This window comes from Strix aluco, chromosome 2, assembly GCF_031877795.1.
Source record: "Strix aluco isolate bStrAlu1 chromosome 2, bStrAlu1.hap1, whole genome shotgun sequence".
Lineage (NCBI taxonomy): Eukaryota > Metazoa > Chordata > Aves > Strigiformes > Strigidae > Strix > Strix aluco.
The window spans coordinates 136932946-136948825 of NC_133932.1; the positions used below are offsets into that span (position 1 = coordinate 136932946).

The 15880-nt window shown below is 48.9% G+C and overlaps 1 protein-coding gene across 1 annotated transcript in view; it reads right to left on the reverse strand.

The window, feature by feature from the left end:
* The window catches only part of SLCO2B1 (solute carrier organic anion transporter family member 2B1), a 63574-nt gene that overhangs the window by 26932 nt on the left and 20762 nt on the right, over nucleotides 1-15880 (reverse strand). The window contains exons 3-7 of the mRNA XM_074816582.1: nucleotides 11351-11488; nucleotides 11088-11250; nucleotides 9488-9715; nucleotides 8308-8406; nucleotides 5725-5855 (exon numbers count right to left, since the gene is read on the reverse strand). Of these exons, the coding sequence (XP_074672683.1) occupies nucleotides 5725-5855; nucleotides 8308-8406; nucleotides 9488-9715; nucleotides 11088-11250; nucleotides 11351-11488 (759 nt within the window). The remainder of the gene's footprint in view (nucleotides 1-5724; nucleotides 5856-8307; nucleotides 8407-9487; nucleotides 9716-11087; nucleotides 11251-11350; nucleotides 11489-15880) is intronic.

Here is a 15880-nt window from a genome sequence, read left to right on the forward strand (position 1 = left end):
CCTTCCAGGGAGGGGGCATCCACAGCTTCTCTGGGCAACCTGTGCCAGGGCCTCACCAACCTCACAGGGAAGAATTTCTTCCTTAGATCTCATCTAAATCTCCCCTCTGTCAGTTTAAAACTGTTACCCCTCATCCTATCCCTACCCCCCTGATCAAGAGTTCCTCCCCAGCTTTCCTGTAGCCCCCTTTAAGTACTGGAAGGATGAAGATGATGGACTTAATACAAAAGAGGCATCATCCTGCTCATCTCTTCTGGTTGGCACTCACATGTCCCCCAGATGGATGGACTACCTTGGGTTAGAGACTGATGGATCAGCAGCAGCCTATTCTCCTTCCTCAACACCACCAGTGTTTAAATAAATAAAGGGAATGCAGTAGATGTAATACCTGCAGACTGGGCAAAGCAGAATATGCAGCACCAAATGAGTAACCATTAGCTAAATGTGAAACTTAGGAGAGTAAAGACAACATGGATAAATAGAAGCAAGAGAACGGAGCATCCCAGTGTGATGTACTGAGCTGCTGAGAGGTGCTGGCGGCTTCCTTTGTGGTTTGGCACAGAAGCTGTAGCTAATATTTTCAGTAACCCCCTTGGCATAGTGAGAAGACATGTCCTACTTAATCTGCAGAGGAGAAGGAAGGTGGGAATTGTCCCTACAGAGTGGGCTGGGACACCATATAGGAAAAAGTAGGCAACTAGAGGGCTGAAATGACAGAAACCGAACCAAACCTAGTGCAAAGGGCACAGTCATGCACTTAGGGTTTAAAACAATTTCTGCTGCACAGCTGGAAGTGTTGGAAATGAGAGGAGGAGAATGACAAGTAGCTCTGGGTCTATCTCTGCACAAGCATATGGTGCAGCCATGGAAGGAGTAAGTGTGATGTGAGGAAGAACTGAGGATGGTGTTTCCAGAAGAGCTGGGGGAATGCAGACCCTGCTGCACCACCACTGGAGACCAGATCCAGACCAGTGCAGCACTGGGAAAACCATCTTGTGGCTGGGATGGGTGACAAGCAGGGCTGCTGGGATGGAGAAGCTCTTTGGCAGCAGAGGACTAGTTAGCCTCCCTCGCCCAGCTAAAGGAAGGCTTTCTATAACCACGCCAATAGAGCAACAGTTAGGAAAAAACATTTAATCAGGATCAGAATAACCAACTAAAGAGTAAAATATAGACTGGAGATAAGACAAAGCTTTGCAACATGCAGAGAAATAAGTTTTGGAAACCTACCAATGAGGCTTAGGAGGAAAGCAGTGATGAGATGGACTGGTATCCAGAGGGGATCGCGTGACAGCGAACAGGAGCTGCCAGGGCTTGGACACGACCAGGATGTGCAGACCTGCTTCCCATAAAAATCCATCTGAGCTTTCTCATGAGGCATCTGTTTGCAGATGACATGTGCTGACATTACAGGAGAGCCTTTGTCAGGGCGAGGAGGAAGTGTCACTCACCCCCTTTGTACGGCATTTGGGGGATGTTTGGTTCTACGTGACTTTGGAGTGTCACAGAACGAAACCTGAACCGCGAGATAATTGAGTGTACAAGACAGGTCACGCAAATGAGAAATGCTGAGCCAGGGCAGTGCTCCCGCTGCTGTTTAAGATGCTCCTGAGAGCACCTTTCACCTTTTCAAGCCCTTTTCATGTCACCCACAGAGCTGGGAAAGCCTTTAGCAGACAGAATACCACTGCGTGGGTTGGGATACAATAACATCGCTGACAGATGGTAAAGCTCGAGCTCAACTTTGGCTCCTCAGCAACTGGAAAATGCTCAAAGGTTGTAGTTTGCCACAATCCAGGACACAACCCCAAGAAATGGTTCAGGCTCATTAATTAAACTGGAATTATTGGAAAAAAGACTAGTCTTGACTGGAAACAGTTTGTCCAGTAACAGCGTCATCCGCTCATCCCCTGCCTGAGATCTTGACAACTTTATAGCTTTGCTGTGATCGTCCCTCAAATAGGATTATTCACACTACTTTGGTGATAGAAACTTACTGACAAGTATCAAAGCAGAGAAATAAAAATGTTCCGAGTCTGGAGTGACTGATTTATGAAAAAAGATCAAAAGAAAGAACTCTCATTATCATTAATGTTAACATTAAGTGCACAAGCCATTCCAGGAACTTCAAAGAAAGAAGCTATCAAATAAAGGTGAAGCTGAAATGTGGATGTAGAATAAATAATCTAGATCTGTCTTGGCTGATGGGGGGAGGCAAATAAGTCTCCAAATAGACAGAGGGTTGTGCTGTTTTTCAGCGTTTGCTGGATGATACCCAGTGAGAAGGATGGTCCTTGGTCTGGAGAAACCACCAAGGGCCCAGATGAGTTGTATAGGGTGAGGCAGGAGAAAGAAAGGAAAATGAAGGTATTATGAGAATCAGAGAAAAGAAATAGTGCTTTCAGCAGTGAGCAGGATTGAGCCGTGGGCCAGTCTTTGATGCTGTGATCTCATCTGGTGGACTCTGCAGCGGGGAAATGTTCCCACAACTTGGTGTGGGCACGCTATTCCCAGGCAGCCCCTTCATCTACTGAGATGTGTGTGGTCCCAGAGGTCTGCAGACAGCAAGTGGCCCAAGGACAGCTTGACCTGGGGCACCTGAAATTCCTTTTTGGCCTCCAGAAATGACGCCCACAGCTGGTGGTGCAGAAACATCTCAGCTTCTTCTGTGGACAGAGCACATTGTGCTTTTCCTATTTGCTGTGGGTAAAATATTGTGCTGGGGCTTTACAAACATGGTGGAAAAGCCCAGTGGATGCCTTCAAGTGCTTGCAGCTTGTGGATGCTCTGCTGCTGATTGCTTTTTTCCTGCTTCAGACAGGCAGAAACCCTGAAACTGCAGGCAGCCAAGGAAATGCTGACCATTTTTGAAGCTGCGGCTGTATTTAGACAGGGTTGACCCAAAGGTTATCACAATGGCTGTTCCTGTTGATCTGCTGGTCTGTAAAACCCTGCATTGACCTCATCCCTCCCTTCCCCTCTGCAGTGTGTTGGGGATGAGCCTTCGTGCTACCGCGGAGGTCCCACCTTCCCTCACTGCAATGCCGCATCTCCCCCTCTCCATCCCAACCAGAGCCCAGCACAAGAAGAACCAACAGCTTTGCTCTGTGCTGTGAGAGGAAACCTTGAAGCAACCCTAAAGCCACAGCATGAGCCACCACAGCACTGGGGACCTACCAGGAAAGGGTGGCTGCTCCAGTTGAGGCAAAGGAAGGCAAAATTGGGGTCAACGTTTTACCGACACTGAACTTTGTGCCTGGAGACACACATTTCCTTCCTGTTGTTGCGTGTCTTACCAACTCTACCCATCCCTTCTGCAAGGTTTTGCAATGTAGCCCTGGCTGATGTTCTTTTGGAGGGGAACCATGGCTCTAGCAAACTCAACGGCAGTAATTCGGTGACCTGAGATACGCTGCTTCCTCCAGCTCAGTGGAAAAGAAAGGAGGCTGCCCTTCATGATGCAAAACCCTTATACCCGTAGCCGAACACTGATTTACTCCACAAGCAAGCAAGAGAAACTGATTCATACTTTTTTCCTGCTGTATCTACAGAAAATCACCGTGATAATGCAGATTTCTTACAAATGTTTGAGTGCTCCCACAGCAGACAGATGTTTTACCCACAACAGCATCTGGCAAAGTTTCTAAAAAGGCTTTTTTTTTTTAAAGTAGGGCCCCTTGCTGCTGCTGGTGGTGTTGATACCCCCATGGGACAGGCACAAGATGGCTCAGCTGGCCCTGGCATCTCCCATCCTGAAAGGGGGAGTAGAATTTTGCCATCACTTAGATTATTTTCCTATTATTACTTTTTACTGTAAGTAGTTTCCAAAAGATTTCTGAGGGAAATGGGAGAAATTCAAGAAGGTCTGGGCTGGAAAGGGATAAATAGATGCTCGGCTATGTGGGAACATTCCCCACAGGTATCAGCCGGTAGAACAGGGTGAAACCTTCCTGCTGCTTTTTCAAATCAACATCCAACCAATCCTTCCTTAAACTCTTCAAAACTGCTCAGACTGATCAGAGTGCAGCCCTTGCAAAAAAAGTGCAGTTGTTTTAGTTTGAAGTACATTATTTTCTCTCAAAAGCTGTTTATGAAATTAATATTCCCATCAGCCCTAATAAAGAACCTTTCTCCTGAGATGGAGAGTGCCACCCTTGCACACTGAGCAGGTTCTGCTAATATAGATCATCCATAATGACTCTAAAGCGAACCAAGCTTCACGAGGATAAATCAGGCACATTGCATTCAGTATTGCCCTCATCCTACAAAGCGCTGAGCAGTTTCCACCCCATTACCTCGCAGGACCGCAGCACCTTTGCAAACCTCACAGCATATATACCCAGGAGTTTATTATATCCCCAGAAGTGCAACTGGTACAACAGGTCATATTTTTGCAGGCAGGTGAAACCCAAATCTCCCTAAGAATCACTCATTCCTGTGGAAATTCAGGCAGGGCAGGAGAAATGAAGAATTATTCTGCACCAGACAGTGCATGGACTTGTTTAGACAAGAAAGTTTCAATGCTGCCCCAAGGTGAAAGACAATTACACAGGCTAGAGCATGGCCAAGACATTGAGATGAGCTCAATTTCACCTCCTAAGGGCGTCCCAGCGACTTCAATATCATTCAAAACCATAGCATGCTGCCTCCTCTAAAAGAACAATTTGTTTTGTATTATTCCTCACGACACGCCAGTTGCCAGAAAACTGGGACTCGAAGCCAGCGAAGCGCTTGGGAAGCTCGCAAGCTGTTTCACATCTTGGCATGAGCACTGAAGCACTCAGAAGGGCTCCAGAGAAGCAAAAACCCTGGTAGTAAGCACAGAGCAAAGTACTGTCCCACCAACGGGCTCCAGCAAGAGCCACGGACAAGCATCCCCTGAGCAAACCGCAGGCAGAGAGACATCGGTTTGGCTTGCAATAACAGGCTGCTAAAGGTTTTTCCCTGCCACTTATCTCTGTGGATGAGCCAGGGGGTTTAGGGGCTGGAAAGTGTCTAAAATCCTTTTGGCCAGCAAAGAGGTCACAGTGAGAAGAGGAGATGGGTGAAGCTGGGTGCTGGAGCAGCAGCTAACCCCGAGGCCCTTGGACTGTGCGTGATGAAAAGGGGCTTTTACAGTGCAAATGAGACAAACCACCCTCCAGTCTCAGTATTTCAAACACTCCCGGGGTCCAATCCCCTTCTAAGGGAAGGCTCCTGATGCGTTATTCATATTTTCTATGACCTAGGACCGATGTCATCAGCACACGTGGCTCCTCCTGAAGGGAAACAAGGGTTTTGGCCCAAACAAGATGCAGCAGAAGGAGCAGGACCGTTGCTTCCCTGGGGAAGGCAAGGAGTCCCACCTCCAGGTGAGCCAGGAGGGTGGCTGTGAGAACCACACAGAGCTTGCCCACTGCTATATGTTCCCATGCAGAGGAATCAACACACAGGCGCTACTTCAGTGCCCCACCAAGGAAATTATCACAACCATTAAGCTGCTGGCACCACGCTGGGTTTCACTAAGCACCTGCTCAGCACACAGGAGCTTCTGACACGGGAGGTGAGAGCAAACCACAGCTCACATCTGATTTTGGGATGCAGCTATAAACTGCACGACCACTTCCATCCTCGTGTTTCCCATGGATGCAGCAACTAATGCCGGCAGCGAGGGAGGAACAGGCATATAAATACGTGAGGTATTCGTGTGCGATGCCAAAAGGGCACCTGCAGCACCTCTCTTACCTCTTTCGGCATTTCCCGTGGGAAGAAGAAATAAGGCACCGCAGACAGGGCCACGAGACTGGCTGCGACCAGGAAACCAAGCCACCAAGCACCGACCCACCGTGGGTCTTTGTTCGTGAGCTGGACTTCATCTGCAACACAAGTGGAGAAATGGGCATTAAATCAAAGGTGAATGGAAGGACCTCAGAGCACCAAAGGGATGGGTGGCCCCCGTCATCCCAAATATCAGCCAACTCTAAACTGGTGGCTCCCAACCTGGGGGCCATCAGTTCTGGGGTCTGAGCAGTATTTGCACCTGACTCATCCCACAGTGCTAAATCACATTTCATTCTTAATTATCACCAGGGTGTCTAAAAACCCACTCAGCCCTTCGGATGGAGACAACTGGGACAGGGATGTCCTAGAGCTGGAAAGGAGGAGGAAAGAATCCCCATCACAGCTTTTGAAGGGAAGGGATACCCATGTGGTGAAAAGGCTTGGAAATTCTCAAGGGGATTAAGTCATGATGTCTGTCAATACAGAAGGGAAAATCCTTTCTTAAGATTAAAATGGAGTTAACTACAGTTAACTTTCAGCATCCAAGAGTGCTGGTTTAGTTTTTTTACAGTCTGGCTATCCACACAAGGATCCCCTGTTCACAGCAGGACCTGGACCCCAGAGCTGTGCCCACCAGCCTGGTCCATCATCCTGGTTTGCAGCTCAGCCAACGAAGCCAATCTTTAGAGATGCTTTAATGAGGATTATATCCCGTTCTCCTGCCTGTCTTCCTTCAGTTCACCCAGCCTCCTCTCCTGTCGTTCTCAGGGCACTCAGCCAAAGATAACATTTTCTGTGGGGAGGGTGCTTGGCATAAATAAAACAGGATATGCAGAAGCCAGAATGCAAATTCACAACAGGGTGAGTCTGAACCAAGAAATATTTCTACAGAAAAAGGGGATACCTGTGGTTAGATAGTATTCATGAGCGATCCCAGGAAATGAGTCCTCTCAGAAACCTCTTCCTTAACTGTGAGCTTTAACAGAAGTGAGCTATTCTCACTGGGGTGGGGTGTGCAATTAAAACTGCAATCAGTTTACTGGATTTCGGTGCGGTGGATACCACCACATCTAATCTCCCATCTCTGGAAGCAACAAGCGATAGGTTAAAGAAATTTGATAATCTCCCTCCTGCACCATGCATTTAGCAAATTGGAATTTTAAATCCCTTCCTGAATAAACACCAAGTTTTTTTCTAGGAAAACGTGAGGTTAAATTAGATTTAGCATTAAGCAGCCACAGCTCGCTAGCTTTTCCCGGCAGGCTGAAGATATCTTTAGGCTGAAGATAGCTCTAAAACTGGGTGTTCTCCAGTTCTGGCTACTCAGGCACATTTCTCATTCAACATCCATCTGCAGAAGATGGCTTAGAAGAACTGAGCGTCGGGGTGTGGGCAGACAGCAGACCCTAATCCCATTTCTTCATCCTTCAGAGGTGAGGCGAGACTGCAGACACCTCGCCAAGGTTCACCCGCTGAGGAGGATGGATGGCTGCAGCTTGGACGTCGCTTGATAGGAGGAGGCAGTGTCCAGACTAGAGCGTGCTCTTGAGGTGCAAATATCATAAATGTATATAGTGACAAAGTCTGGGTGAAAAAACCTCTGGTGAAGGCAGTGAGCAGGAATGAGACAGAGGCTCTGGGAGGGAGCCAAAGCTAACGTCTCTGTAGCGTCGACACCCACTGCTCATCCAGCTCCAGAGCTGATGCTGTCTGCTCACCATCAAGGGATCCATCGTCCTTTCCTCACGTGAGGATAATGCTGAGCTGCATAATGTGTGTCTGCTCCGTTAATAACCAGGGAAAACCCTCTTGTTTTCCAGGCCAAGATTCAAGAGCAGCCAAAAAGGAGATGACTACAAATGCTTTAATAGCACGGCCCAGGAAGAGACATTTGAAAAGGAAATCCCTTTCTTGTTCCTTTCTTACCTTATCCAGCATTTCTCTTCTATTTGTTTTTAACCTTCCTCCCATCCTACCCTCCCTCTGCTTCTTCATGTCTCAGGGTCCTGTACTTTTCTCTTATTTCTCCCCTTCATCTTTCTCTTTCAAGTTTCTCTCTGGGTTTTGCTCATCCTTCACATCCTCACTCCTCCCTAGTGCTGGCTGATGGCAAAATGTTCCTGCTGCTGTTGCTGGCAAATGGCAGAAAATTCATAAAAGAATTTAAATCAGGTCTGCTCTAAAAGCATAATGCAGATGGGCATCTCTGTAACCAGACCTGGCAGCAGCCCAGGAGTGAGGGAACCCCAGGTCTGAAGGATGATTAAAATACAGGATTCCAGCAGCCATGGGGCCAGGTTTAACCCTGCAGATGTGTGTGTGACACTGAGTTGGGTGGGAAAGACCCACTTATTCAGGCCATCCACCCAAGCACTGAGACCGGTCCCAAAGCATTCCCAGGTGATGGAAGTGATTTAACAGAGGAGGGAGCTGGCAAAGGGAACCAGCCCCCGCCCCACAGGTTGCACCTTGGGGTTTGGGATGGCTCAGAAAATGGGATGCAGGGTGAAGGGTGTTGGTTGGCTCTCCGAGGGCGCGTTCACTCACCTCCAGTGACTTTGTCAATGTCAACATAAAAACGCAGCATGGTGGAGCCCAGCATGAAGCCCACCCCCGGCCCGATGACGGTCACAGAGAACAGGATTCCTGCAGAGGGGTGAGAGCAGAGAGTGGCTCAGCCCTGCACGAAGGGACCCCAGGGGGCAGGGGGGGCCTTGAGGCAGGACCACGCTCAACCAGGGTCCACCACATCTGCCTCCAGCACGTGCTGTTTCCCTGGCAGCTTTCTTATCTCGCACCTCGCAAAGGATAACAACCCCACGCTTTCCAGGCTCCCTTCTCAGGAAAAGTTTTGCAAGACTCAGATCTTTCCTGCCACTTTTCTACAGCCTCCTAGAAATTGTGAAATACACCCAGGAACAAGATGTAACCCTTGGCATAAGATATCCAGGAAATGCAAAGTTTTTTTTACAAGGTTAAGGAGATAAAAGTTACCAGCAAACTCTCCTATGTGAATTACTGACAAAAAAATTAAACGCATGTAAGATTCAACCCCTGTCTTACAGGTGATCCTTTCAAATATATTTCAGAGGTTTGGAGCATCTACCAGAGCAAAATTTCATGCAGTGCTTCCAGCTTCTTGACAGTAATGACCTATTCTTGAGCCACCTTTGCTGTCCCGTTCAGTTTGAAAGGTTGTCATAGATAACAGCTGGAAAAGGTCTACAAAGACCATCTTGTCCATCCTGGGACATCCCTTTTAGCCATGTACCCAAGCTGTTCTCCAGCACCCCCTCTGCTGAAGGACACTTTCCCACCTCCCAGACGGCTGCTCCTGCTTTTTTAGCTTCCTATAATTTTCCCTATATCTAAACTAATCTTCATTGCTGCATCCTAAGCCCATAGCTGCCTCCTGTGAACACAGAGATCAGATTATTCCTCTATACTTGTGGAAGTCTTTTTGGAGGTTATGTCCCTTTCCGGCTTATCACTCTTTGGTCAAAAATCCCAGCATCACCCCTAAATCATCTTTTCCAGCACTCCTGGACCATCCGCACTTTGTCGAAGCTTGAAGCAAATAAACTATTTTTGCAGAAACCCTCCCAGCACTGGGCAGAACAGAAGATCTATAGCAAGCTCTGCTCTCATTAATGCAAATTAGTACTGTCTGGCCTTGTTATCAACCTAATTCTGGTTTCTCCTCTTCCCACAGCAGCCCGAGCCTTACCCAAATAGAGGGGGGAGTTCCTCTCGCTGGCAAAGTCGTCGATGTAGGAGATCCCAAAGGGCTGGATGGGGACACCACCGATGCCCAGCAGTGCCTGGGCAATGAACATGACGAGAAGAACCTCGTGGTTCTCCCTGGCAGCATGGGGGGTGCAGCCAGCATCGCTGAGGTTCCCCCAGGACCCCGGCACCCCAGGCTGGCACAGGTCCGTGGTGTTGCTGAACACGCCTGCAATAACAAGGGGAGCAGGTCTAAGGAGCTCAGTCTGGAGATCAAACTTCTCTAAGATAGCAGCAAGGACATAGATATGCACTCAGTAGATGTCAGGTGAAAGAAAATGCAAAGTTCAGAGCTACTCTGCAGGTGTCCACAGCGAGATGGATGTGCATGCCACAAAAAGCCACCTCCATGGAAAAAGCAGAGCTGAGATCACTTCCAGGACCTTTGATAGATCGTGCAATAAAAGTAAGTGAGTAAACTGCAGATTTTGTGAATAGCTACCCAGGAAATGAAAACTCATTTTACCCAGAAATAAATTACAAAGCTGCCTAAGTGAAAGTGCTGATTGTAGCACCCTCATCTTCCTTAAAATACTGGGGTAGGGGGTGGTGGTGTTTATAGCAGGATTTCCATGGTTATGCCCCAAATCATATGGAACTCGACAGAGGGCCACCTGCACCAGCCCTCCTGAAATGCATGGCTAATTGTTTCCAAGCTGTTGTTAGCACCTGACCCCTGTTTGCATCCATGAATTATTCACCTATTAAGTCTTCCTTTGGTGGCTGCAGCTGCGTGAACCAGCTGTGCTCTCTCTGATGAGCCAGAGAAAAGCTGTTTAGCTGAAAGACTTGCTGGAGCTCATGGCAGTATTTGAGAAGGTAATGAGAGTGGTTTTCTCCTTTCTTTTCTCATCCCTTCACATTCTTTCAGGGAGAAAAATCCCAAACCCACCCTGACCTGCTCCTCCATGAGTGATTTACAGCTGCACATTTCTCACAGGAGGTTGATTTTCTGGTGGGGTCTAAAACCTCAAAACATTCCCTCAAAGACAGCTCAGCTAGACAGGGGAAGAGAGATGAGGTGCCCCACAAGCAGGAGAAGTTAGGTGTGAAACCAATGTTCCTTCACTGCAGACAACAGCATTTCACCCCCAAAGCCACCCCATTGGGTTGAGTCAAGCTCATTCCCGTACCTCATTTCCTTCCCGTAAAGGGCTTCAGCGTTTATGAGACCTTATCTTATCTAAATTGTGAAAATAAGAGAGCAGTTCATGGGCACGGGGACAACTTGGCTCAGCACACGGAGGATGAGAGCCCTGCTACCCAGTGTTTGTCTGCTGCATGGATGTGCAGAAGACAAGGGGAATCAGAGGCACAGCCTGTGTTTTGGTGGTTTTTATGGGCTTTCCTGTGGTTCCAGCTGTCCCCTGACTCTGCTTCCCACCATCAGCCATTGCCTCTTGGGACTGAGATGATTTCATCCTCATAAAATTAAAATTCCTAGAGGACAAACCTACAGCTTGCAACTTCCAACCCCTTGAGGGAAGGTAATTTCCTTTATCTGTCCCAAAAGGCACAAAATAAGTTCCTAGAGTACCTACTGGCAATGGACTGGTCGTACTCGTAGGGTCCAGTTATGAAGTGCGGGAGAGACATGAGGAATGCAGCCAAGGAGACAAGGATGGCACCGCAGCCGATGAAACGGGGTCTGTGCACTCGGCTCCCAAAGTAACTTATGAAGACGATCAGCAGCGTGTTCCCAACCTGCAGCAGCACACACAGACCAAGAGGTCTCACGAGGGAACGACAGGAGCATGGAGAGAGCGTTCACAGGGTAGACTAGGAGAAGCAAGCTGGTTTTTACCTCATTGAAGGAAGCGAGCAGCCCTGACGTCTGGCTGGAGAGGCCATATCGTCTCTCGATGGTTGAGATGGAGCTCTTCAGATAGCCAGAGACCAGGAGCTGGGAAAGCTGCAGGAACCCGTGGCAGAAAACAAAGAACTGCCAACACAAAAAGAGAGCATGATTACTGTGTGCTGCAACATAACAAACGGCATGTCCTACACAAAGGCACGATTATTGAACATGAACCTTTGACCATGAGCCTTTGAAATAATATCCCTGCTTCTGCCATCAGTGGTCTTCTGAAATCAGATCAATTAAATAGTCCTCTGCCAAAAATGACAATAGGGTTAGTACTTGCAAGGAGAGTGTCTTTTCTTCAGCTGAAAGTGGCTTTGGACAAACAGATCATTTCAGTTGGGATGCTGCTTGTTTGTGTTGGCCTCGATGCCAAGATCCAGCAGCAGAAGTGGGAGGTTGCATAACCTTCTCATTCCCATCTGGCCCGAGACAGGCAGCCATCCCCAGTGCTGGCAGGAGCTCTTCTGGGATGGGAACCAGCCCTTCCAAACACAGCAACAAACAGCTTCTTTAGAGAAAGTCAGGGGACAGTCAGGGATAATAATTCAGACTTTCTGATTTCTTTTCCTTCTTGCGAAGCTGTGGATGTAAAGGGCATGTCTCCTTTGGGAAAATGTGATGGTGATTTTCTACTCCCAGAAGGAAACCTTGTCAAAGACCATCATCTCCCAGAAAATCACCTGACCTCATCTCCACCAGAGTTTGGGACGTACTGGTGCTTGGCTGCCCAGGTGAACGTGTGGCTCGAGCTGCCCCACTGAGAGCAGCATCCCTGCTCCTGCTCCTCACACAGGAGATTTGCAAGCGTCAAGGGAACTGTCCCAGGAGGGATGGAGACCACGTCCCCTTCATCCACAGGTCTGCAAAGTACCCAGCAAGGGAAAGTTGCTGGCAAGCAATCTTCTGCCCTGCTGCCACGTGGCTCTCCCCAGGCATCCTTCCAGTCCCCAAATGCGTTAAAATAAACTAACCAGCCCAAACTGTCGCATGCCCTAAGGAGAGGGACCACTCATCTTGCTGTAAGACAGGCTGAATATCCCTGGGTCCTTGCAGAGCTGCTGCCCTCAGCCTTGGATGCTGCCCAAAGCCACGAGGTGCTGCTTTTGGTAGATGTTTTCCCAGTTGCTGGCCAGAGCGGGGCATTTCCCTGGCTCTGCGTGTTTTGCAGCCAGCTCCCCTCAGGCGGGAGTCTCGCCTGGAGAAGCTGCTCAGCCTGGCTTGGATTTCTGCTGTGTCTCATTCTGACCCAGGGCTGAAGTGGGGTCACAGCCAAACTGGACTGCTCTGTAAGCAGAGAGACTCTTTACAGCCCAAAAAGGGAACAAGAGGATGGTCAAGCCCCCTCGGCTCCCTGAGAACTGGAGCACCAGGGTGTGGATACCACCACTAAAAGCGACGTGTTGACATCAGGCAAAGCAGGATGCAGTCCAGGACCTTTCTCCTTCCAGTCACCACTGAGGGGTGCAACCATGTTTGGACTAGGAAAAAGTCACCCAGCCAAAGGAAAACTTTCCCCAAGTCAACTTTGCTAAACCTCTTACATTCCTGCATGACATGCTGGCTACATCCAGGCACTGTTCTCTGCCTGCATGAGGTCAGATGGAAATGTTGAAGCCAGATTCATTTTTTTCCAGGCATCCATAGCACACAGCCCAACGGGTCTGCAAATCCAGGACCTTCATGGCACGTTGGTTTACATCAGCTCAGCAGCTGCCCACTGCCACCCCACATTCCCTTCAGCACAGGAGGTCAAAACGGGTTGGAAATCTGCTCTTTTATTCTCCTCTATCTGGGCAGACTAAAGCACAGGAAGGACAAATGGCCCTGCAAAGGACTTGAAGTGGTTTGGTGTCAGCCCCAGGCAAGGACCCCAGTTCTCCTGGCTCCAGGGGCTGTTTGCCATCAGATCACAGTGCGTCTGGTGATCTGTCAGGAAAAGAAGGAACAGACTCATGGACTTCAGATCTGCTGGGGAGATACATGACCCTGTTTGTCTTTGGCTGCACACATGATGCTGCGTTTTGTCCTGCAGCAAAAATCACTTGTTTACATTTCTGTATCTGATCAAGACATCTGGCTGTCTAACTTGTATGGTCTGGAAAGATGCTCTTCACGCCTGGAAGGAGAGACCATTACTGACACCAGCATGACCCTCAACCCTTGTAAACAGAGGGATAGATTTTCCTGAGCATAAGCTCAGCTCTGCTCAAGAGCCACAGTGCATGAATGCCTGAGCATCTCCAAGTTGCCAGAGGTCATACGGACACGCACACCAACATGCCCTTCTCCTGTTCCAGGACATCTCAGCAGGGCTAACCCTACAGACAAAGCTTCCTTTCATCTAAATCCTTCCCTGCCAGCAGAGTCTGCTTCTTCATACTCACAGCAAAAAGAGAGAGAAGCAGCAGACAGTGTTGTTAAGAAGGAAGGAAACACACTAAAATCAAATTATGCCTGCTTATCAGCTCCCAGGAAACAAACCTCCCAGCCTAGAGCATCACTTTCCACCCTCTCAAAGTACAGGCTGGGAATCCCGTCCACATGACAAGCCTAACACGGGCTTGAAAGAGGGGTGTGACACCAAGAGCCACAATTCAGGTCTCCTCCATTACAATGCATGGCTGCAAGCCTAGTTTTGGTTGAGCCCCAAAGGTTGAGTCTATACTTATCAATGAAACAGGCCGGGGGCCATTCTCTGTTGCCAAGGCTGGTGGGAATGGAAGAGCCTGCGTCCATCCCACCAAACTCACTGAGCCTTCAAAATAGGGTGGTTTCACCCAAAATGCTTGCCGGGAATGGTCTCCAGTCCTCAGCTCCCCAGTTTTTTGGGAAAGTAGTAGCTGGTCCAGGGCCAAGTCATGGAGTAGGTGATAATTCAGAGGTACAGCCAGATGAGCTGTAATGCTGAGGTCTGCTTGGGGTCTCAGTATGCAAAATGGCCCCTCCATCCTTGGAGGACCCGATGCGGGCATTGGTGTCAATGTGCCTAGCCATGCTCCCCCAGCCTGTGCTGGGGTGAAGGTGCAGGGCAGGCTCGGGGATGTGCCCAGGAACACCACCATGCCCATCATAAGAGGGTTTTGGTTTTCTCCCAGCAAGCTGCTGCTTGCAGCTCTGGTCATCCAGACCAAAACCCTACACTGGAAGAAGTATCAGGGCCTTTCTTCAGCCCACAATCACCACCTATGTCCCCCCAGTCTGCTCGGGTTTGGGGGATGCACTCCACGCCACAGCCTGGAGGGCAGGACTTCAGGGGATGAACATCCAGAGTTGGAGTGCAGAGAGCTCCTTCGCTGAAATCTGCGGTGCCTTTTTTTAGGCTTATCTTTCCGTTTTCTGTAGGAGACAAGCAGTATTGCAGGTCCTGGGGAACACAGAGAAGAGCCAAACCTGGGTCAGTGCAAGGCTCTGAGGAGCTCGTTGGAGGCAGGACATCCTGAGGGGATTAAGGAAACTGGAGGCGGAGGACGGGAGCCTGGGTAAAACCGGGTGCTGGTGGGGTTAGAGACAGCCCAGAAGAACCCTCAGGTAGGCACCGTGTCCCACTGAGGGAGTGGGGGCGGTGAAAGAGCTGCAAAGGCATCTGGCCACAGCAAACAACAGGATGAAACCAAGGGAAGGAAATCCCCACAGGCTGCCCAGCAGAGCTTCCTAAGATCAAGCTGTCGATAACAGTTTTTAATTAAACATTTCAATCTCTTTTCTTCAATGCATGCCTTTTTTAAAAACTAGTTCTAACAACCAAATACATTAGAGCAGCCAACATCTAACACTTCTGCACTTTGTGTGTTGAAAGAGCCTCGGTCTTTGCTCTTTCAAAAAAAACCTGGATACCCAGATGGTAACTGCACCAGTTGCTGCACAAAAGTTTTTAGACACAAGTCAGGACCCCAGAGCAAGCAGGGGAACATTTAGAAAGTCAAAAATCAAGATGCAAATGGTTGAGAAGGAAGGAAAAAACAGGAATGTGAAGACCATCGCCTGCATTTTCTCCAGCTTCTGCAGTGATTCTAAGTCAATTGGTTCTGGGAAAATGTCACAGAAAAACTCGGCTTTTTGCAGGATCTGCCAGACTTTCTATGCTTCCCTTTTCTCCATGATGGTGATTTATTTTCCTAAGGTAGCAAAGTAGGAGGTCTCGCAATTAAAGCTCTGCAAGGCCAAGTCTACTTCTTGCTCCTCAGGGGGACATTGTGGGCAACCACCCTAACCACGGGGCATTCTTAGGCTGGGGAATATTTTAATGAGTGAGAAGTAGAGAGCTGGTAATTCCTAGTGTGTGATTTCCAGTTTGCCCCATTGTAGCTGTGATGATGGTGGCGGGTGGTCAAGCCCCAGCAGTGTGTCTATCATGGGGCTCCTCTGGGACCTCCCGTGATATTTGGTGCAGGGCTTGACTCCATGCAGACTCAGAAGCCACTCTTCACCTTTCTCAGCTAGACCTGGGAGACAGCCCATGCCACAGGGCAC